Here is a 24,191-nt window from a genome sequence, read left to right as displayed (position 1 = left end):
CTTTAAATGTCTCGGCTACTTTCACACTTTTCACTCTAATTTTTAGCTCCTCATTATTGCCCAGTCTGAGGAACAGAACTTCAGTGCCTTCATCTACCCGTTCTTTCATAGACTTTAGGAGGTTGGCATACGACCTACCTGCCACCTTAACCACCATCGTCTTTGTTTTCTGGTTCACTGGTTTAACAGGGGCAGAGGTAACTTTTCCCTTCAATACTGACCTCTCTGGTTTTACCAGATTTTGACTCTGATAGGTCTTGCTTTTTCCCAGTCGAGGTATGTCAATATTCTGGCAAAGTGCCCATTTCTATTTCCAGGAAGATAAAAAATTAGGTTCTCAGCTTCGCCAGTGATCAGCCTGGATGCTCGAAGGAGGTCGTCTACCACTACCTTGTCATCCTCTTTAGAGTCATAAAAAACGGTGTAAACCGTTCCTCCCTTATAAATAGGTTAGGGGGTTAGGGGGGTAAAGGTGGGTAAGAAAAAAAAAGGTTACGGTACATTTAGGTTAATTTAAATTATGTTTACTTATTAAAGTGTGTTAGTTTAAGGTATGAAATTCGTTAGTCTTAAAAATTATCAGTTCCTTAATTTATGTTTTTTTAAAATAAAAATATGAAAATTGTTCTACAATCCAGTATACTGTTTTGTTTCTATCTTATGTACATAAGATAAAATTTTGTGCTTACGAATTCGCTAACAAAGTACTGTACAATCCACTGCTGAAAATGAAACGTGGTTTTAGTAAGTACACTACCAGACCAGATTTTTTCTTTTTAATTGTGTAGTCCGCTAGTTCATCCCTGTATTCACCGAAATTCTGTTCACAACGGAAAACATTTTTGGTCACGCGAAATCCGTTAACTCAGGTTTTGCTGTATAAGAGATTTTTGCTGTTAAAAATTATTATATGGTATTTATTGTAAACATTCTTTTTACGAAATACAACACCGATCGTTTATATTCATGAATTATATAAAGTAATTTATATTATTACTCTATAACAGACGACCCAGTTTATCTATTTAAAAATGTTACTAAAATATAGATAAAGTAGAATGCAGGAAATATACACACATCATTAGACCACGCATTTACATTTGAGGCACTTTTGTGTAGGTCGTCGCTCCATCAAAGAGCTAAATAACGTAGACATTGGATTTGGTGCACATGTGGTAGCATATTTAGTTTTAGGATGTTAATTGTTTCGACTTCGGCCTCGGATTTCTTAAAAATAATTGTATAATAAACTGCGGCACTTAGATAATTTTCAAGTGCTGTATTTATAAATTATTTTAAAATTTATAGATCGTTTAAATATTTTATAATGCTTAGATTAATAAATGTTATAATATTTTTATCAAATTAAAGAAATAAACTAGGACATTATCGTGCAATATTTAACGCGCTGTTTAATTTATTGTATTCAGGTAGTTTTAAAGTTTAATACTACGTTTGTGGAATCCCATTCGATAAAAAGTTGTTGAATAGCCGGAAGGAATAATTTGAAATATTTTTATATTCATTGGAATCTGCTATAAACGCTTTTAGTAAGAACACTAAAAATCCTTGCCTTACAGAGAATTGATTTAGTTTTGAGGCAAACATATTTCGATAATAAACTTGAATTTACTTTGTTACTATAATTTGTTCTATTCTAATTTTAAGTTTACATTGGGATAATTTTTAATCACTGAAGTAACTGTTAAATTAATAAATATAAATTTATCACTTTATTATTGACAGTATTTGTTTATGTTAAAAAGGTTTACTACAGCAGTTACAGTTCAAATATTTAAACAATTTCCTTTTTTGATCATGAACTACTTTATACGGGTTTAGAAGAGCTTTAATGTAAACTATTACAATGATTACAGATGTCAGTTAATTTATACTTACTAAAAATTTTATATTAATAAGGTAAGGGATTTAATTAAAAATGTATTTTGAAAACATACTAGCCTACAATCAAGCTTTCAGAGACCGCGATGTTTTTCGTTCAGAGGTCAAACGAAATTAATGGAAGTTGTTATCGACTAATTAACTTGTAAATTATACTCATCGATTAGGTTTTTTCTTATTAAGTTAATTAGGAACAGAGAATTCCATTAAATTTTCATAATCATGAACGATATCCTTTTTGGGTTTTCATCATCATGAAAACCCCCAAAAAAAACATTCAATGCGACGATTGCAAATGGTATTTATTCATCCTTTATTATACTATTTAAAATAAATAAATAAATGGATAACGAGGTATCAGCTTTTCCCCATTTCTGACATTTTATTTATTTATATTTTTTTAAGAATCTGATTGTGAGTAAAAAGTATGGGATAAGTAAGTTGAAAAAACCAAACTTTTAATTCAAACCGATTGTTTGACTGCTATCGCATTGATGACCCATTCATTTTTAACTTACATTTATGAAAAAAAAATAAAAAAAAAAATAGATGAAACACTACAGTACGGTTTTCAGACAAGAGTTCACACCAACCTGCCTGCGTATGGAGGGCAGTGTCTAGTTTGATCTTCATGTTTTCTACGTGTATTTGTTGAACGAATTAAAGAAGCAGATTAACTATGGATTGAGAAAAATAAATAAATTTCAGTCATTATTTTCATTCAAATTAGGATAAACTTCGTACAAGGCGTTCCTGTACTGTTGTAATTATTATTGTTAATGATTTACTAGGGATTTAATTTGTAGTGTAGTGGTACAGTATTTTAAATCGGTTTGTTTTAACAAAAAAAAAAAAAAAAAAATCCAAAGAAAAAAGAAATACTTTTTGCAAAGACTAGTACGAATTTCTGTGGAATTTCATTATTTTGGTTGTTATGCGTAAATTTGCAAATAATACAGTTTTAGGGACGTATTTATTGTGTAGGATAGTGTGACTCATTATTTCTCTTATTTAACTTAATAGCCGGTCATTGTATGGTTGATTAAGTTCAACTTTCTACATCCTGCTGTGAATTCTGCAAACAAAAAATAAAAATTGATATTTTCCTCCATAAAATAATTGTATAATCAACTAATAATAATTGTAATTTTCTTCTTAAACATAAATATATGAGAGTTATTTATCTAAATTTAATTTATAATATTATAAACCTTATTTTTAACAATTAACTAACTTCAAGTTATTTAAGTATATCCCTAAAATTTATACTTATTGCAGGTCAGTTTTAAATCCGTCTTGTATCATCGTTTGTATGCAGATTTCGATAATCAGATAAACATTTGATGAATTTACTGTTCTCGACACTGAAAACACGATTCAGAAAACCGATTCCGACAACCAAGATCATAGACGACCTTCACGTTATCAGTACTTTACATACGGATCGTTTTTAATGCGATCCCTAAAAGTTAGAATAATAGTATTGCCTTTGTCCTGATTTAATAGCTAATGTTAATTTTTTGCTAAATTTGCGTCGTCTCTTTTGTACGTAATTCCCTCGTACGTACTACCTATCCTATGCGTTTATTAAGTACCGCAAGGTTTATGTACGTTAAATTACTGTAAGTAAGCGACTCGATATCGGTCACAAATTCACTCGAAAATTTTTTCTGTTCACTTATGTTTTTCACGACTATTTTCACATAAGAAATCCGAACTGGGTTACGATGGAAAACGAATGAATTGATCTCCCGTTGACCCCGTTATTGAGCCGAGTACATGGTTTTCTATCGGCATGCCAAGCCCATCGAAAAGGAACTGATATCGTTTCCTATAAGTGGCACCATCAGTAAATTCAACACACTGAATGACCGTATAGCGAATAAAATCATTACTATCAGAGAAATCAAATTGACTGCTACCTTATATTCGTGTCATAGCTGTATAAAAGACTGGACTAGGTGGACCGATGTTACCCCTTATGTCGTAAAACTGTTCGTATAAAATGGCTTGATTCAGCGACAACTTCTTCGCGATCTCATGATATAAAGATAATAAATTAATACAAATAACACTGATTTCCTTTTTTCCTTGTTGAAATCGTACATTTTATTTTTCACATAGTAATTCTATTTATCTAGAGCCCAAAATTTACTTATGCATTTATAAATTAACGTTCTTCGCTTATTTTTGGTTTTAAGTCGTTTGAATGATTCGTTATAGATTTTCATTCCTTTCTATACTTTTCCTGGACCTTCTATTTTACATCTTTCATCTTCATTTATCTTTTTCATTCGTTGTTAACTTTTTCTACCGTTACTGTTTTTACCTCCTAAACTTCCACTTGGAACCAAATTCACCGACTCGCCACGACCATTATCTTTCTTTTCCCAAGAATCTGTTGAAAAATATCGACAAATGCCATAAATCGATTACATCTGTGGTGGAAAGATAGCGTCTCAGCCTATCATCCGTAAGATTTTAGGTTCGATTGTTGGTTTTATGCAATATATAATTTCCATATAAGCTTGTTATTTTCTGTTAACTAACTGTTAGAATGAATTATAGCTCTGAATGAGTACTGTACTGTAAAATTCGAGAATAATGTTAGGTTTCGGTTACTGTAAGCTTATCAGTAACGTTTTTAATTGAAAAATTTAAATTTTAAAAATATTGAACTTACCGTAAAGGTCTAGCTATGAGGTGTAATCTTTAATTACTATTTATTTTTTCATTTAGTTTAACAGTAAAAGATGATCACACCGATTTATCATTGAAATTGTAAGTGAAATTTACAAAAATCATAATCATAAAATCTTTTAATTTGTAACAAAAATATGTAAATTTTTATTTTTCCAGATGTATGGTCGGTATACAAAGGAGCTAGGAGAATATGCAAAAGAAGAAGCTGTAAGACTACACAGAAAGAGAAAACAAGAAGAGATTTTACAAAACGAAGACTTAGTAAAGTACAAAGGAAAATGTGCCTCAAAAATTGCAAGTATTGTCGGTTTTGTGTGGAAACACAGTTTTGCAAAATTAGGAGAAGACTGGGTGTTTTTAGCGTTACTAGGATTAATAATGGCATTTTTAAGTTTTTTTATGGATCATGGAATAGGCATGTGCAACAGAGGTGAGCAATGTTCAGTTCAATTTTTCTATCATTTTAAAATAAAAATATCCATACAAATTTATCCATCTTTTTCCGATATGAAACTGGCTAATCGCTTGATATAATTTTAAGTATGACTATCTTTTATTATTCGGAAGACAATCTTCGATGAAAATTCAGAATCATCTATTCTGATAAAAATATTTCAATTTTTATTTTTATCGGATCCTGTCCTCAAATCTTTTACCAGAATAGATACAAAGTGTGTAAATAAAAAAGATCTGTTCAGCCGGAGAGGAATGAAATTCCGTTAAATATTGTAGAATTCTCTCGTAAGAATTTTTTTTACCGACTTTTTGAAGAAAAAAATACGGTATTACTTTCAGTCTTATGGTGGGAGTGAGGGATGAAAATGAACTTTCGTTATGTTTTGAGGTAGGAGAAGTACAAAAATATCATTTAAATTTTGGTTTCCTTATTCCTTATTTAATAAGGAATGTTGTGGTTTTATTCCTTATTTATTATGTAAGAATTTATATATATTTATTTATTTATAGGCCTGTGTGCAACATTTTATGGCTTGAAAATTTCCAAAAGTACTTGATCAATTTCATTGAAATTCAGATATGTTGTAGTTCATTTGATGTTGTGAATGTGAAAATTTGATGAAGATTAGCTGGGTCTTTTTTGAGTTATAAAGTCGAAAAAATTTGATTGGGGCAAGTTAGAAGCGTGGTTAGTTATGATGGTGCAAGTTGGAACGTTGAAATTTCTTTGTCAGCAGTATTTATTGTTAGCAATATAAAAACAAATTAAAAAAGATATTAAAATATTAAAACTAAATTAAATTAACGAAAAGTTTGTCTTCTTGAGTTTTTAAAAATTTTCTTACTTCAATTTTCCATCCTTTGACGTTTGTTAAGAAATGTACATTCAGATTGTAAACAGGTTTGTTTGAAAGTTGTTTTATTTTTAATTTAAAAAAAAATTGTTATAATTTTTATTCTGATAAGACGGGAAGCAGATGAACGATGAAACCATCGTAGAGACTGGTTATCCGTCATTATGAAAAATGTTATACAGAGTGTTCCAGGAGGATTCTGCTAAACTTCATTGGCATATTTCTCTCATTATACTGTCTAATGCACTGAAAGTAATGTATTCTTTAATATTAAAAAATTCTTTAATATTAAGAATATTTTTTTAAAGAAAATATCTTTAATATTGTCCGTATTGGTGCAATATATACCAATATGGAAAATACTGAATTTCAATTTTAGACTAAAAGACTAAAATCTAGACTAGAAGACTAAAATCTTCTATTATTGAATAAAATTGTAAAAACAAACAAAATTTCTGAAATAATATAAAATAGCAGTTATTTAAACATTACATCAACTGTTCAAAATGTCCACCTTCATCCTGAAAACACATTTCGACATGGCGAGTTATAGATGAGCTATCGCTTTCTAGCATTCTTTGGTTGTTTGTGATTTCTTCAATGGTCCACGTGTGTAAAGGTTCATTTAAGTTTTCTAATTTCTGTGCATAACTAACCCTTTAATATATCCCCGCAAAAAGAAATCCAAAGGACTCATATCAGATGTTCAAGCTGGCGATAGTTGTAGTCCACCTCGACCAATCGAGCGATTAGGAAACGTTTCATTCAGATAATGAATAATAGGACCATAAAAATGGGCTGGTCCGCCATCGTGCTGGTAATACATATCAGTTCTTGTACGAAGTGGAACATCTTCTAAAAGTATTGACAACTCATTTTGAAGAACGTTCAGGTAACCTGTGAGGCTACCTTTGAAAATGTTAGGTTCGAAATAACATTACCTATTATTTCACACCAGACATTTAATGTAAAACGGTGCTGGAAATCAGTTTCAGTGGTTTCACGAGGATTGTCATGTTTCCAAAAATGTTTGTTTCGTGCATTGTTTATCCTATCTCGTGTAGATGTTGCTTCATCTGTAAATAATATTAGCGATGAAAGCACGTTGTTTTGTGATAGCCGTTGATAATAATTTAGCCGCAGATTGTAAAAGAGCCCTAACAGTAAAAAATCTACGTCTACCCTAACAATAAAACCAACAGCGTCAAGACATTGAACTGGTTGAGGATGATATGGATGATAACCGTCATTGTGTAATGTCCGCCATATATTGTTGTGTAAAATCTTCAAACGTGCAGTTAATCTACGAGTACTATAGCGTATGTAATATCTGAAGCCAGGTCCGTAGTACGCTGTGGTATCTCCCCCACTGCTTTTAACATCACTCAGCGACTTTCCACATCAGCAGCCACGAGAGTGTATTGCAAGAGTCACATCAATTGATTTGCAATGACTTGCACCGTATCCAATTATGACGTAGCTATTATATTACGAAAATTATGTTCTGGTAACTTGATAATACAAATAAAATTATTTGTGCCGAATATTTTGCTCAAGATGTATATGAAGTAATTCATAAATAAATAAATATCAAGAAATAAATCAAAGAGATAAATAAATTTATTTATTTCTTGAAAATATTTTTTTTTTCAAGAATGTTAACTAAGGTTTTGTTATAAACTGTAAAAATTACGTAATACAAAAGTATATGAAATGAGTTGTGTATTTGTTATAGGCTATAATGTTATGATTTTCTTTGACGTGGCATAGTTATTTACGAAAATTATTTTTAAATAGCACATACGCAATACTTTTGTACAGAGTGTCCCATACAAAACGCAACCCATCAGTCACTCATCCATGAAATTTCAAAAGTCAAACTTACTCCCCTACTCGTTACTGAAATGGACTCGTCCAACATCTGAACATCGCGGCGACGCAGTAGAACACTACCGATAGTAACAACAATGCAATCATAACATTCAGTGTATTGCTAGAGACAAGATGGTGTTTTCGCTAGATGAACGTGTTTTCATTGTTGAGTCGTACTTCAGTACGAAATCAGTGGTTGCAGTGCAAGATTTGTTTCGCCATAGTACCCAGATAAACCAGTTCCTAACAAAACATCAGTATTAAGGTTAGTTGCAAAATTAGGTTAGAGAGACTGGTTCTGTTAATAACAAGGAACGCAAAAGATCTGCGTCAGTGTTGAATACAGATACAGTCACTGAAATCAAAGACCGATTACTCGCCTCGCCAAATAAATCGATCTGACGTTTGTCTGCTGAAATTAATTTGTTTAAATCAACTGTTCATCGGGCGATCAAACGATAACAATTACGACCTTATCGCATTCAAACGGTTCATCAACTTCTTGAGCCCGACAAAGAAAAACGGCTACAATATTGTCAACGGTTCCGTCTATTTCTGCGTGAGGGAATTAATGTTATGGATTCGTTTTTCATAGATGAAGCACGGTTTCATTTGGATGGCTACGTAAACAGCCAAAAAAGTAGAATTTGGACTGCTGAAAATCCCCACGTTTATCGTGAAAAACAATTACACCCGCAGAAGTTGGGCGTGTGGTGCGCGATATCGCGGAAGAAAATAATCGGTCCTATTTTTTTCGAGTACACCATTAATGCAGAACGATATCAGGATATTTTATTTCAGTTCATTGCACTCTTGGAAGAGGAAGGCAGACACTGCTGGCTACAACATGACGGTGCGACATCGCACTACGCAGTTTCAACTTCTGATTTCGTTGAGGAATTCTTTGGTAATCGTGTTATCGGTCGAGGCTTGTGGCCACCAAGATCTCCAGATTTGACTGCGGCGGATTTTTTTCTATGGGGTTACCTCAAAGAAAAAGCCTACAGCAACAAACCACGAACACTTGAACGATTGAAAGTCAATATTGAACAAGCTGAATTAAATATCTAGCCACAAACTTTGAAAAAAGTTGCAAGAAACGCTGTAAAAAGTATTAAAGCTTGTATTCAAGAAGATGGGGCGGCCACTTCCAACATGTACTCTAAATGTAAGGTAAGGTAATGGATGGTAATAATAAAAATTACATTTACATTTGCACATGCTTTTTTATTATTTCAATACCTACCAATATAAGGTTGTGTTGCGTTTTATATGGGAAACCCTGTAGTAGCCAGTAGTACGTGTACCGCATGCCAGGTTGTGGTGTGGTACCCACCGGGTTGGTCTAGTGGTTAACGCGTCTTCCCAAATCAGCTGATTTGGAAGTTGAGAGTTACAGCGTTCAAGTCCTAGTAAAGCCAGATATTTTTACATGGATTTGAATACTAGATCGTGGATACCGGTGTTCTTTGGTGGTTGGGTTTCAATTAACCACAGATCTCAGGAATGGTCGAACTGAGAATGTACAAGACTAACACTTCATTTACACTCATACATATCATCCTCATTCATCCTCTGAAGAATTATCTAAACGGTAGTTACCGGAGGCTAAACAGGAAAAAAGAAAGAAAAAAGGTTGTGGTGTGGTGTAGAGGAGCCAAGTAGAGGCAGCTTGTAGAGAGAACTCGCCATTAGATTTTACGTATACTACAGCAATTGGACTTCGCTCTATCGTACGTAAAATCTGCTCAGTCAGATGACAGTTGTTTCCTGTTCAGATGATTCATTAAGTGTTTCCTTATGTGCGGGTGAGTATCTGCAAATAGTTGTCGATTAAGGATTAAGAAATGTTTCGATTGGGAAATCTCCGACGATATTCATCAACGGTTCGTCTAGCATTGCCGTTATAAAAATCATAGATGAAGTGAATGCCGACATATTCCTGATTTGTAAACTTATTCGGCATTTCTCTTTTATTACAAATCACATACTAATTAATTATTATCAATAGCTTTTAAAATCAATGCGATTGAACTACTTAAATACACATGAATCACAAATTCATACTTCACAAATTAAATAAAATTTTTGTATTGAAAGTTAAATTCTCTAAAATAACTACAGCACATTGAAGCAAGATTCTGAATCATAACCGCAACAATGTTTGAAAATTTTGTTTGTAGAGATTTGCTGTCTGGGACATTAAATGAAAAATAATATTTTTCAGCATTACAGCGTTCTAATGGGAAGTAAAGCACTAATAATTAAGAAATGACATCAATAGTACTGCACACACACAAATACGTATTAGCGGAAATTGCTGTTATTGTTTCACATATAAGTACATCTAAACTGCTGTTGTGGGATGTTATTGGTAGATAATTTATATAAATTTTTTCAGAATCAAATTCTCTATCAATTTTACCAATAAGTTTATTTGTTTATTGACAATTTAATGAATTTATTTTACTCCAAAGTTAAAAAACTATTTTTTCAACTCAATTTTTTTTATTATGCCTTGTTTCATCGAAAATAATGGGTGTACAGTTCTGGGACTGTTTTTTAAGTTTTTAGGTCAAAAACCATAAGAAACCACTAAATTTGCCCCTTAAATTACCTTCCTAGAATTTCAGTAGGGCTTCATTTCAGCGGATGAATGGAGATCGGGGCGAAATTTTCACTAGCCGTAACGTTTTCTAATGAAGTATTTTCGGACCCATATTTATATTTATATGAACTTTTTTCATCTTCTTAACGAGTGAAATACGCCTATGAAGTTTAGCAGAATCCTCTCGGGACATTCTGCATAATGTTCTATGGAACATATTTTTTGAAATTATGCTTAACAAAAATCACCCTTCCTCTTTTTTGGTCAACGACATACTGTTAAAAGATATCGGGATAGCTGAATTTAGCGCCCTGACAAATACATTAATGAATACAAAAATTAATGAATATAAATCACTTTTTCAGACTATTGTAAAGCTTTTTTCAAAATCAGCCAGTTTATCACTCGTTTAAAGGGATTTATCAAAACTTTCGTATTTTTCGTCTGTTTCCAAAAAAATTTGTACAAAGACATTTTCCATTTTTTATTAAATGTACTGAAAGAAAAAAAAAATTATGTTCGATTCTAAATCGGTTGACATTACCCCTTTAATGACAAGTTAAGAAAAGTGATAGAATTAAAAGTTTTTAAAAACCCACGAAGCCGTTTTGAAGAAACATATCTAGTGCAGCGCCCCCTGGAGGCTTTTAGCCGAAAACATAATCTAAGAACCTACTCTGAGGTGACACCTATGTAATGAAAAGAGGTGATACCTATGCAACGCAAAAAACCGCGTCAAAATCGGCTCAGCCGTTTTAGAGAAACTCATCTACTGTAGTGCCCCCTGGTGGCCTATAACCGTAAAACGTGCCTAAGAACCTGCTCTGAAGTGATATCTATGTAATGAAAAAAACTTCATCGAAATCGGTCCAGTAGTTTTTAATGAAAACGGTAACAGACACGCGCGCGCGCGTGCTTCTGTAACCGTTTTCCTCAAAACCTACGCATGGTATTTCGATGCGGTTTTTTTTGCATTACAATAGATATCACTTCATAGCAGGTTCAATTTGTAGGATTAAGTTAGTAGAGTTAAGGTGAGTAACGTATATTAACATGAAATGAGTTACAGTAAAATGTGTATTACACCATAATACAATGTATTACATATAACGTACTAAAACATTTTCCTGATTTTTCCATAACCGTTTACGATGTATTGAAGAAAGTGACAACTTTATCATTCATCATAGTTTTTCCGAAACTGTTATCCGAAGAAATATTTGCTATTTGTAAAAAGATTAAGTTGGTTACTACCATTCAGTCATTTTTCTTCTCACCTGCTACCTTATTTTTGTGGAATCGCAACAAAATAATTTCCAAAATTTTTATAATAGACAATTTAATAAATAATTCTTACTATTTTATTAGAGATATTAAATATAAATAGAATAAATTCTTTAATATCTTATTAAAAAAACGTTCCAGACGACGGTCACCGGCACCTAAGTTTTTTCTTATTTAAAAAGATTTATTTTTCTAAACTTTTCCTTAGAAAAATTTTTCAGATTTTTCTATTAACACTCGTATTTTACAAATTATGAACTCACTTTCGAATTTTATGAAATAATTCTTCTCACGTAAGTTCGGAGCCGATTAGCGGCAATTTTCAGTCGAGTTACGGTAGCATTGTCGATAGTGCCTGTTTTTAAAAATATCTATGATTTCCTTGTTCGCCTATTAAATTGCATATATACATTTTTTGCTGCACATCATTTCAAGTTCATTTGAAAGTGAAATACGATCCTCTGCAATTCTTTAATAAAGTGGACAGTTACGTAATTACACTGTAGTGGACACCACATTGTATCACATTTTTTTTGTGGTGTTCGTATCAGCATTTCATATTAGTACATATATTAATTTTGTTTCACGTCGCTCAAGTAGTTATGTGGTGTATGTGAAAATGTGTCGGATCCGTAAACGTGGACATACCGGTTCGAATCTGACTTCTTATACATATACTTTTTTTAACTCTTTTTTTAAAATTTATTTATATTGACTTATTAATAATTATTAACTTCTGTAAGAAATTTTTGACTTAAAATGAAAAGTACATAAAATTTTATTTGACTAATAACTTCTATTTTTTTTTTTTTAATTATTATTATTGAGTTATTATTTATTGTAAAACTTTTTTACAATCAGAGGTTGTGCCCTTGTAAGATCCAAATATTTTATTTGGCTATAACTCTGGAACCAATGAAAATAAGTACCACTTATATATCGTTGAAAAACTCTCAATGAAGGCTTATTACTGCAGTTAAGAAAAAGTCCAAAATTCAAATTTTGTTTTGGATTTTGGGCGTTTTTTGGACACTTTTGGTCCAGTCGATTTCAATCAAAATGTACGTACGTACAGACGTCACGCCAAAACTAATCAAAATGGATTCAGGGATGGTCAAAATGGATATTTCCGATGAAATCTGAAAACCGAAATTTTTCGCGATCGCAATACTTCCTTTACTTCGTACATGGAAGTAAAAAAGATGGTTATTGTCTTAAAGGGATACTGTTAACGTATTTTTAATTTTTAATCATTTTAAGGATTATCACGTTTCGTCATACTGTTTAACAAACGAATTAATTATTTGATCTGTAATTAATTTCTAATGTTCATCAACTTTATGTTACTTAGGGATACCTTAGAACATCAAAGATTTCGATAAGTTATAAATATTTAAAAATTATTTAGAATTTACTTGGTATACAATACTATAAATTCTTAAAACTGTTATTGACTTTTCACAGAAAAAGACAATTAAATTTAAGATAGTGATTGCTGCTTTAAGACGGTCAAGTCTTCCATGTTTTAAAGGCGTAATCTTTTATATGGTTTCTTTTCCTGTCTGGCTGATTTTATCCACAAGCTTATTTTACGCGTATCATATCAAATGTGAAAATACGAGTAGAAAAGTGGCTTCACAGATAAATTCACTTTGATATACACCGAAAGAAAGTCTGCTTGTACAGCCACCATTAAAAGCCAAAATAGTATCTTATATAATCGAATTTAATGTACAGCCTCACATATATTCTGTTTAGAATATATTCGAAACCAAACTGTTAAAAAATTTTCATTAATTTCACAATCTAGTAAACTATTCGAAGGTCCATAATGTTGCTGAAAAGCTCTATTTCTGTGTTGTACACAACTAAGGCCTAAGTTGTTAGAGGACCCTAACTTAGAGGACTAAGGCTAACATCGGCTTTTATGGATGCCGCTGAGTACTCGATCAGCCGCAGTTCTGGTCGAGAGAGGTTGGCTCCTTAGTTGAATACGGAGTTATATAACATGAAGAAACCTGTCTGTAGTTTACGGAGGACCTCTCAGTGTAAAGGTGATCTTGAGCGGCGGGCAGTTCTTATTGGGGAATACAGGGATCGGAGATCCAACTATTTTCATAAACTCCGGATGGCCAAGAGGGACTCGTGGCGTTCCTTTGTGGACGACCAAGGAAACAAGGATTCCTGGGGAATTGTGTATAGGGTTCTAGGACATAAACGTAGAAAGGAAGACGTTCTTCTATCTGCTCTCTCGATCCGGTTGGGCGTGTTTCGGATATATCCGGAATTTTACGCAAATTACTCGACGATCTTATCTCTGGTGATAGCAAAGTTGGAGAGATCGTATACTATCTTCGGGTACGGCGTGAGGTCGCTCTATTCGCGGGGATGCATTATTTGTGGAGATTGCTGAGGCCGAGGTGGGTTCGGCTATCTGAAGTCTGGGTAGAGGTAAGGCGCCTGGCTTTGATGGACTGACGGCTGAGCTCCTTGTTCGCTCGGTTGGAGTTAGCGTGGGAATTATCACACGCGTATTTAATAAATTATTGTTTTACGAACTCTTTCCAGTGTACTGGAAGGAAGGGATTGTAAAATTGTTGTTTAAGGGGGACGACAAGGATCCGGTTGTTAGGGTGTAGGATCCGGTTGTATAAGGTTTGCAGAATGCAGAGCGCTTCACCTCGGTGTTGAGAGACAGGATTGCAGACTTGAGAGTTGATCTCATGTCCTGCGGTGGAGGGCGGCTGGTGTCCACATCAATGATGTGGACGCGGATACCACAGAGTAGCAGGTTAAAGAAGCTATCGCCCGGATCCTTAGTAACACTAATGAGTTCTGTATTAGATCGGTGAGGCCCGCGTATGGAGAGACAAAGAGATCACGGTGATTACTACCTACAGAGCAGTAAAGAAATTACTGCTCTGTAAATACATATACATTATATACTCATATGGTGTATATTCTTGTGTTAATTAGACTGGTTTACAATATTCTGAATTTCATCAGTTACCTTGGGAAAATTGTTGATTTGGGTCCTGCGGCCAGCTACCACAGTTACCATTTGTAAATTGTACATCTCTTGATATTGCAAGGGAGAGTATCCCACATTTGAAAGGTAACTGGGAGACATTATTGAGGACTAAAAAAAATTGCAACTTCTCCAATCTGTATTTGAACTATTTGAAGCCAAATATAAATTTTTTCTTTGTGATTATCAGATTGGTGTTAAGTTATAAAAATTTGTCATATAAATCTGCCAAATCAAAAATATCATTAAATATGTATAGTTATAATTGAATGTGTTAAAATTTTAAACATAAACTTAACCTAATGAATAAATGAAGATTAAGAAACAACATTTTATTCTTGTGTAACAATTTTAGTGTTCTTTTATAATGAAGAAAAAGAATGGGTAATTTATTCACCTTGTGAATTAAATTTATGTTTATTCTGAAAGATTGATGTAAGAAAGAAATTATTTTTACTAGTTATAATTGCACTAGTTGTAGAATCTTGAAGAAGTGGTAGCAAATAACAATTAGGTTTCAGTCAGTGCAAAAATATTAAACTAATGATAGATCATTTCAAGGACTATTTATTCTACACTCTTAACTGTCCACAGAAGGACGTGAGATTTCATACTGATTTATTTTTTATAAACAGTTCATATGTTAATATTATAAATTAAATAAAAATAAGTTGCGCAGAAAGATTTTCATGCTCATACTAGTTAAGTAAAAACATGATAATAGGACAGAAGTAATGTAACTTCTGTCTTAAAATCTTCCTAAACATTATGTAATCTTCTTGATACCTTCCACTATCTTCTTATTTCACCTATGTATCTTGTTTATGATTTATAAATCACTAGTATGTATTCAGGTAACATTGTGAAAACCTATCCTCTTTATTATCTGATCTTTCAACTATTTTACCTTCTTTCCTTTCTTTTACAACTGCACTTTATTCACCCTTAAACAAATTTAATTTGTCATCTCCTTTTATATATTTGATTGGGTCATATTTCTTCATAACCTTTCTTGCTCCTTGTTGTCAAGTAAACTTGGAACATATACAACTTGGGGTTTGAAGATTCTAATCAAAGCCTAAGATAATAGTGCAGGTTGTTATTTATAACTAAGTTTACAAGAGAAAATTTTTTTTATCAGGCTAGATATCCTGATTAAATTAAAATGATTATTTTTTGTGTTTTTTTGCAATATCAGTTTTTTTATCTTATTTTCAATTCACTGTTATTGCTACTTATGTTTCATTTTTGATTTTGCATTAATTATCATACAATACCTTGACAAAATCATACTCATCATTCCATCTTCCCTCATTAAGCCCTACTATATTTAACTTTAAACTATCAATTTCCTGTTACTAACTCATCTAGTTTGTTACTTTTATTAAAACTAATAACATTATACACTCTAACTTGAAGAATGGCTTTTTGTTTTTGTACTTTCCAATGATCTCCTCTTGAACAGTTACACCTAGAGATCTGATTGGGGTACTATTTTACCTCTGGAATATATTAAGAGGATGTCTTATTGATTTTTTGAATAAAAAGAGATTAGAAAAATTATTTACTTGGAGAATGTAGCTGTAATTTTCTATAATTTTCAGCTCCGCAATACTTAGAGCCTAAAACATGTTTAGCTTGTTTGTTTTTCAGGCCATGACAACCATTAGTTTGTAGAGCACAATCTCTGAAAACCTCACAACTTCTGAAAGAGATGGTTCCTCCCTTCCAGGAATTATTCCTTTGAGACTGATTTCTCTGTTGATACCTGCTTGTTATGACACTTATAGTATGGCTATCTGGTTCTCAAAAGCATGCGATCTTCTGCACTGGAGGTTTCCTCACCTTATTTAGTGGTCGCCAGTACTTGCCTGTCACACTATGTTGTTATCAGTCTTCAGATTTTTTTTATTTGTAATATTGTTTTTTATGTTCTACTTGGATAGCTCAGGTATTTATACCATTGCACCCTCTCTTCACCTCAGACATAAGATCATAATGATCTTTCTTCTATCTATAACTCAAGGGCATGGCAGCAGCCAGTTTGGTGGCACCAGGGTGTCAATTATATTTCAATTGTATATCGGTTATGCATTATATGATTAAATGTTAATGGAAAATTTACCATGTTGTATAACACTGGGTGCAAGTATTAAAAATTAACTCTGAAATAATTTTAGGTGTAAACTGAAACCCTAATTTTACATAAATATAATTTTGTGACCGATACAAATAAAATTTTGCTAGTTTGCTTTGTCACTCTTTGATAGTTTTTATTTTAATTGTAACACATGATTTCTTATTCTGTTGGTGGAAACAATTATTCAGTTTTTTCATTTTCAAATAATCATTCTTAAGTATATGGCTAGTTGTTTTTAAACTTTTCTCATTTTCAATTGTTTAACATTTGTCTAACTGTCAGTAACAGTGTCTCATTAAGGATCCATAATTGATTGGGAGCATAGAGTCCCATAGAAACTCCTAGTCAGTCCAAATAATGGCTTAGCCATTCTTTGGCAGGCTAACTAATAAAATTGAGGGGAGAAGTTATTTTCTCTTGCCTTATTTAATGAGTTGAACATACTATTATAAATCACTATGTCAAGTCCACTAAAATTAAATTAATGTTTGGTTCTACATATTACACATACTTATTTATCACAGGAACTGGCTATATTATAAATATTATTACCTATATAGAAAGTTACTATAAGTAATATCTTACACTTTAGATGTTCTATGTGCATAATAGCCATAAGAAAACTGAGGCAGATGTTATAAAGAAAGAAATTAATCTATCTCTTTTGTTGTGAAACAAAGCAGTATATATACCTCTTTTTACAATAGTACCTTTGTTTCTTTGGATTCTTTTCTGCAGACCATTGGGTTTAATATGTTTCTAAGTATATTTTAAAGGGAAGGACCAAGCCATTGATTGCAGAATGCTTATGTTATAGTTGATCAGATATTGTTAAAACTGTTCTGTGATGCTACAGTACCAGTTCAAATTCAGTTTTTATTATGACCTTTATATACTTTCTCAACATTTTTGAGAAGGGAAATTGGATAAGTTAAATGGTAAATAATTTAAGTACAATGAAATAATAATTTTTATAATGAAATTTATAATTAAATCAGGTAATTCCTATATCTTATATCTTTTCTTATAATGAAATAAAGTATGTCCTGAATAATACTTATAACACTTTCCCTGGTAATGATAATATCAGGCTCAATATACTATCACATCTCCCAGTTACTACACTACATCTTTTGTGTATCTATAACAAAATTTTCTCTGACCAGGTGTGTCCAGATTCTTGGTAAGAGGCACTTGGTTATTCCCATACTAAAACATGGAAAAATTAAATCACGCCTTTCCAATTATCATCCTATATCCTTGACCAGTATCCTGTGCAAGGTGATGGAAAGAATGGAATACCGTTGTCTAGTGTGCTAGCCTGAGAGAAATGTAGAGAACAGTGTGGTTTCCATCAGAGTAGATCATCCATTGATCATGTAGTTGCCCTGGAAGCTGCTATTCAAAATGCCTTTTTATGTCGAAACACCTGGTTGCTGTATTTTTCAATTTACAAAAGATGTACGACACTACATGGTGGAGAGGAATCCTGAATACACTTCATGAATGGTCTGGGTCACCTCTTTGCATTTATTAGGGGTTTTCTACGTAGTCAGCTTTCCGTGTTTGGGTTTTTACTATCATATCTGAAACTTTCACACTGGAAAACGGAGTACCTCATGGAAGTGTCCTTAGTGTTACTTTGTTTGCTGTAGCCATAAATAATTCTATAAACTGCATGTGAAAACCAGTTGTGTTCTTTATTTGATGATTTTTTTTGTTTATGTACATGTAAAGTGTTATCTACTGGTGAGAGGCTCTTCAAAACACAATAACCCGCTTAAAATCATGGTGTAAATCTACTGGATTCACATTTTCCCCAGAAAGAAATGAAGTGCATTTGCTTTTCCCGATTGAGGGGACATGTTGACTCTCAACAGTATTTACATGGTGAACCAGTTGAGGCATGCACCACATGGGTTAGATTTCTGTGAATGTGGTTAGACCAATGACTAACATGGGTAACAAATTTGAAGGAGCTGAAGGTAAAATGTCAAAGAATGTTAGACAGTCTGAGGGTTCTATCTAATACCTGTTGAGTAGCCGATCGTATACGCATGTTGCGCTTCTACTGAGCTCTATTCCGTTTCTTATTAGACTATGGCTGCATGGCTTATTCCATTGATGCAAGCCACCACACTAAAGGTGCTCAATGCAAGCCATCATTTATTCATCCGTCTTGTCACAGGTGCTCTTGCTCGGCCCTGAAATAACCCGTCTGGTGGATGGTAGACAATGTTGAGTCAACTCTTTGTAACAGATGGAAGCAAATGATATGCTTCTATGTGGCTCACATTAAAGTGCAACCAACTCATCCAATCTTTGATGTGGTATTCTTGAACCAGCATGATAATACTTGGAACAGCCGAGATCTACTGCTTCTCTAAGCACCAGAGCACAGTGCCTCTTCTCAGGTCTAAATATACAATTACAGTCCTTATTGTTGTTACATGTTATTACCCCCCTTGGCAACCTTCTCTCATTACTGTTTTGATGTTTGTCATTATAATAAAAAGAACACAAATCCAATTATCTTACAAAAAAAAAATTATATTATAAATAGCATGAATCCTGGTGTAACTACAGTTTATATGGATGGCTCTAGAAACATTAATTCTGTAGGTTGTAGCTTTGTTGTTGGCAACAAAACATACATATTTGGCAACATCACCAATATTTTCAATGGAGAACTGTTGCCATTAATAAGGCCTTACATATAATTAGCGCAAAATATCTATATGTTCTTGTTTACTCAGATTCCATGAGTACCCTACAGGCAATTAATGACATGTACTCTAGACACCCTGTAGTCTGTGAGATTCATTGTGTCATTTTGCGAATGACTAAACAAAATACAACAGTGAGCTTTTGCTGGGTCCCCAGTCATATAGGCAGTCGGCAGTCAGTCAGCTGCGACTGCTGACTGAAAATGCACCACATCATTGTGGGTTGTATTGTTATGCTGCATTACATCGCAAGTTTAGGCTGGGAGGCTATCATTTGAACTATTCTATGGATGATGAAATGATTTTATCTTGTTTTACAGTTTCTTAAGGCCGACTGTTTATACTAAATAATCTAAATTACTGTAGTGTGTATCAGCTATTCATGCCAATTGCGTAACAGTTTGAAATTTTAATTCAGACATAAAAAGTAATATATGTTTGTTTATTACAACTAACGTATTTTGTCCAGGTGATAACACCAAACCATTTTTCTCCCAGAAAAAAAAATGGTAAATTAAAAATTGCTATATACCCTTGCCAGGAATTAAATTTAGCATGCATTCACTTTACCAACTTATTAGTTCATTAAAAAGGTTTTTATTTATTTTATGTTTATTAGTTATATGTACCATAACTTTTATTCTAATTTGAAGATCTTTATTACTGATATTATTTGATACATCTAAATAATTTTTTGGTTGAATAACTAGATTTTTCTCAATTGTTGTGGTGTTGTGCACTTATCAATGGATTGTAATAGAATACTGTGCAATAACGGTCTGAAAGTAAAAAAGTTTGTCTAATTCCACTTTTAACAGAACAAACTTGATATCTGATAAACTGAACACTATTTAAAAGTTGAACTTCACATTTTATGTTTGAGAAATAGTTTCTAAGGGACCTTATGTGGACTCAGACTTAAAATTTGGATCTAACAAAGTTGAAAGGGTCCCCAAAAACTTGAACAAATTTAGTTGCAAGCATCATCTTTAAAACTATAAATTTGTTATGTTGATATTCAAAATTCTGAAAATATCTGGGTGCTTAAATAAACACTTGAATCAATAATTTTATGATCTACTAAATATTTATGTTTAATATTTTATAACAAATTTTTCCTATACTGAAATCTTAACCAAAAAAAAACTATTTTTTATTTATTTATGATTAAAATGATTATTTTTTAAAAGATTGTTTCATAAAAATAATATTTTTCATTTCACTAAAAAAATAAATACACTGTTGTTAAGTTACGACACCAATAAAAAAAGCTAATATTATTCTACTTAATCTTAAAATGCTTATCTGTTATTATTGCTCTTAATAACAAATTATAAATAGCTGATAATTATAACTGTAATTTTTTCTAATAGAAAATGAAATGAAGGTTTCTTCTACATATATTTATTACTTTTTTATGTTTATTTTAAATTAAATACTAAAGTTAAATTGATTACTTATTTTATATAATTCACTTTGCCAAATTATTATTTGGGATGTGGTATATAAAATTCATACCACATTAAATTAAAATAAAGTATCATGTACACGTTTTTGAAAAATAATAAGTTACTATTTACGTAAGCTACTATTTATTTAGTGCATATTGCTTACAAATTTATATAACCTTTTTGCTGGAAAAATTTTATCTGTTTACATTTCATATCGCGTATCATACAGTGATGTCTATTTTGTGGGGTGATGTCTCATTTACAATCTAAATTCATCTTAATTTAAGGAAATTAAGTTATATCATTTGTTAAAAATCATAAAACTTAACTAATTACATTCATAATTTTAGGTCGAATTTGGTTGTACAGAGACCTGACATCTCATCCGTTTACTCAATATATGGCATGGATTTCACTTCCTGTCTGTTTAATACTATTTTCTGCCGGATTTGTTCATTTAGTGGCTCCACAGTCAATAGGTATGTTAAATATAGAATTATTGTGTTTTATTATAATAATAATTATTAAAAATTAGCTATGTTTTAAGTGAAGTTTGAATTTAATTATTCAAACCATAAATTCAAATTAAATTTAAGTAATTTATTTGTTATAGGGGATTATATTAAGTGAAAATTGCAAATTTGTATGAAATACTTGAATCATTAATTTTATTAATGATGTATTAAATATTAATATTTTATTATAAATTCTCCTTTGGTGAAACATTGAATATTAAGAATAATGAATCAAAGCAGAAAATGAAATGTGATTTAATTTTTATGTTGTAAATGAGAACATTTCAGAAAAATGTTTCTATAATATACGAGGTCTGTTCAAAAAGTAACCGAACGTTTTTAATTACGCGCCAACGGAAACATTTAGTGTCATGCGGTTGGCAGTGTTGTGTTTCGCATAACCTCCTCTGTAACCACATGATTGTTGCAATGGTTTCTATATAACTGGATAGCGGAATCCATGAATTGGAATTGGTAAAATTTGAAGTATAAACTAACGCCACTAAATGAGTGGTAGGACTAAATAAAATGAATCGGCACATGCGCAAAGGTAAGTGTAAGAGTTGGGATAAAACCATGTTTTAAAACGATGCAATAGAAGTTTTCTGATTTTGTATTTTGAACACTGATCTCTCTATAACTATATATCTGATCTCTGCATACATTTTCTACAACTGTCCGTAAATTTATGCTTGTGTTACGAAAATGACCGTCTTTTGGTTACCTGATGCGAGTAAAATAAACATTACTACCATCACGATATAGTCGCGCAAGCGTACAGTGGTTTTATTTAGTTCCCAGCCGCTCATTCTGCGGCGCTGGGGTATACTTCAATATTAAACACTTAATTGTATTTTACGCCAAAAGGTCCCCTATCCAGTTATATAGAGATTAGTGGATTGTTGATATCTCGTTTCGTTTGTGTTATTGTTTCAGTACAACATGTTTTAATGTTAGTAACGATTTTTGAAATATGTGATTTTTTGATAATTGAACTTTTGTCTCCATGTCGTAGTTATAAACCCAGCTTTCGTCTCCCGTTACGATACTTTACGAGAATGTTTCATCGTCATATGCTTCTTCAAGGAGTTGCCGGCAATTGTTCACTCGATGTTCTTTCTGTTATTCGATTATCAAACGAGGAAAAAACTTTGCTGCAACTCGATGCTTGTTCAGTTTTTCAGTCAAAATGTCATACCATGATCCAATCGAGATGCTAACCATTTCTGCAAGTTCTTTGACAGTCAATCTTCGATTTTCACGCACCAGATGGTAGATTTTCTGAAGGAGTGTGTGTCATCTGTTGAAGTCGAAGGCCTTCTTGGTCGGGGGTCATCTTCAATTGACTGACGACCACTTCTAAATCGTGAAAACCATTTGCAGCATTGCGTACGACCCAGAGCATCATTTCCGTAAGTTTGTTTTAAAACTTGAAAAGTTTCTGTGAAAGTTTTCCCCAGTTTCACGAAAAATTTTACGTTATATCGTTACACTCGAAAAACGCACATTACAAAAATCGTTACTAATAAGTTGCACTCTATTGTTATTTAACAATAACACGAAAACTAAACGAGTTATCAACAATCCAAGAACATTTGGTTACAGAAAAGATTATATTATATCAGCTTTCTAATTTTTATATCCTTTTAAAGGACACAAGATGTGCTGATATTTTAATATTTTATGAAGCGCATTTAAAAAAAATTAATTTCCTTTTGAATGCAGTTGCATGTATGAATGAAATAGCGTGAAATATGATATCCGTGCAAAAAACTTTAATAATTTATTTTTTCCATAAGTTCAGAAAAAGAGAAAAAACATTAGAGAATGTGAGAGAATAAATAGGAAATATATAATTCACTTGTTTTAATTTTTTGTTTAAATTACACTTTGAAATTAAGCAAATGTTTATCATGAAAGCAAATTTGAAATATTAGAGAAAATAATACTGATCACATTGATTTAAGGAGACATTGTTTTCTTAATGTTGATATAATCCTGTTCAAATTGTTATGGAATAAACAAGTGATACACATTTACTGAAATTTCATTGATGATTTCTTTTCTAATGTATTCGATCATGGCAGATAACCATTGGTTTTACCTGTAGTTATTTATCACAGGTTTCCTCCAACGATGTGCAAAGAATTCTCTCATTTTTTAATATACATAATTTCCATTATTATTCTACTAAATTTCGTTTCAGTGTCCAGTTAATGAGTACATTATTTTAATAAAGGGTGTCCCATATAAAACACAACCCAACCTTATATTGGTAGGTATTGAAATAATAAAAAAGCATGTGTAAATGTAAATGTAAGTTTTATTATTACCATCCATTACCTTACCTTACATTTAGAGTACATGTTGGAAGTGGCCGCCCCATCTTCTTGAATACAAGCTTTAATACTTTTTACAGCGTTTCTTGCAACTTTTTTCAAAGTTTGTGGCTAGATATTTAATTCAGCTTGTTCAATATTGACTTTCAATCGTTCAAGTGTTCGTGGTTTGTTGCTGTAGGCTTTTTCTTTGAGGTAACCCCATAGAAAAAAATCCGCCGCAGTCAAATCTGGAGATCTTGGTGGCCACAAGCCTCGACCGATAACACGATTACCAAAGAATTCCTCAACGAAATCAGAAGTTGAACCTGTG

The 24,191-nt window shown here is 32.2% G+C and overlaps 1 protein-coding gene across 3 annotated transcripts in view; it reads left to right on the top strand.

The window, feature by feature from the left end:
- The window catches only part of ClC-a (chloride channel protein 2), a 296,284-nt gene that overhangs the window by 158,805 nt on the left and 113,288 nt on the right, over positions 1–24,191 (top strand). For 2 of the 3 annotated variants that reach the window (XM_075377084.1, XM_075377096.1), the window contains exons 2-3: positions 4,762–5,035; positions 21,375–21,503. In XM_075377084.1, coding sequence (XP_075233199.1) covers positions 4,762–5,035; positions 21,375–21,503 — 403 coding nt within the window. The remainder of the gene's footprint in view (positions 1–4,761; positions 5,036–21,374; positions 21,504–24,191) is intronic. The other variant, XM_075377089.1, reaches the window with a different exon arrangement.

This window comes from Lycorma delicatula, chromosome 1 (genome assembly GCF_047948215.1).
Source record: "Lycorma delicatula isolate Av1 chromosome 1, ASM4794821v1, whole genome shotgun sequence".
Classification (NCBI taxonomy): domain Eukaryota; kingdom Metazoa; phylum Arthropoda; class Insecta; order Hemiptera; family Fulgoridae; genus Lycorma; species Lycorma delicatula.
Note: the sequence above shows the minus strand (reverse complement) of the source record. Positions and strands in the feature narration are given on the sequence as shown.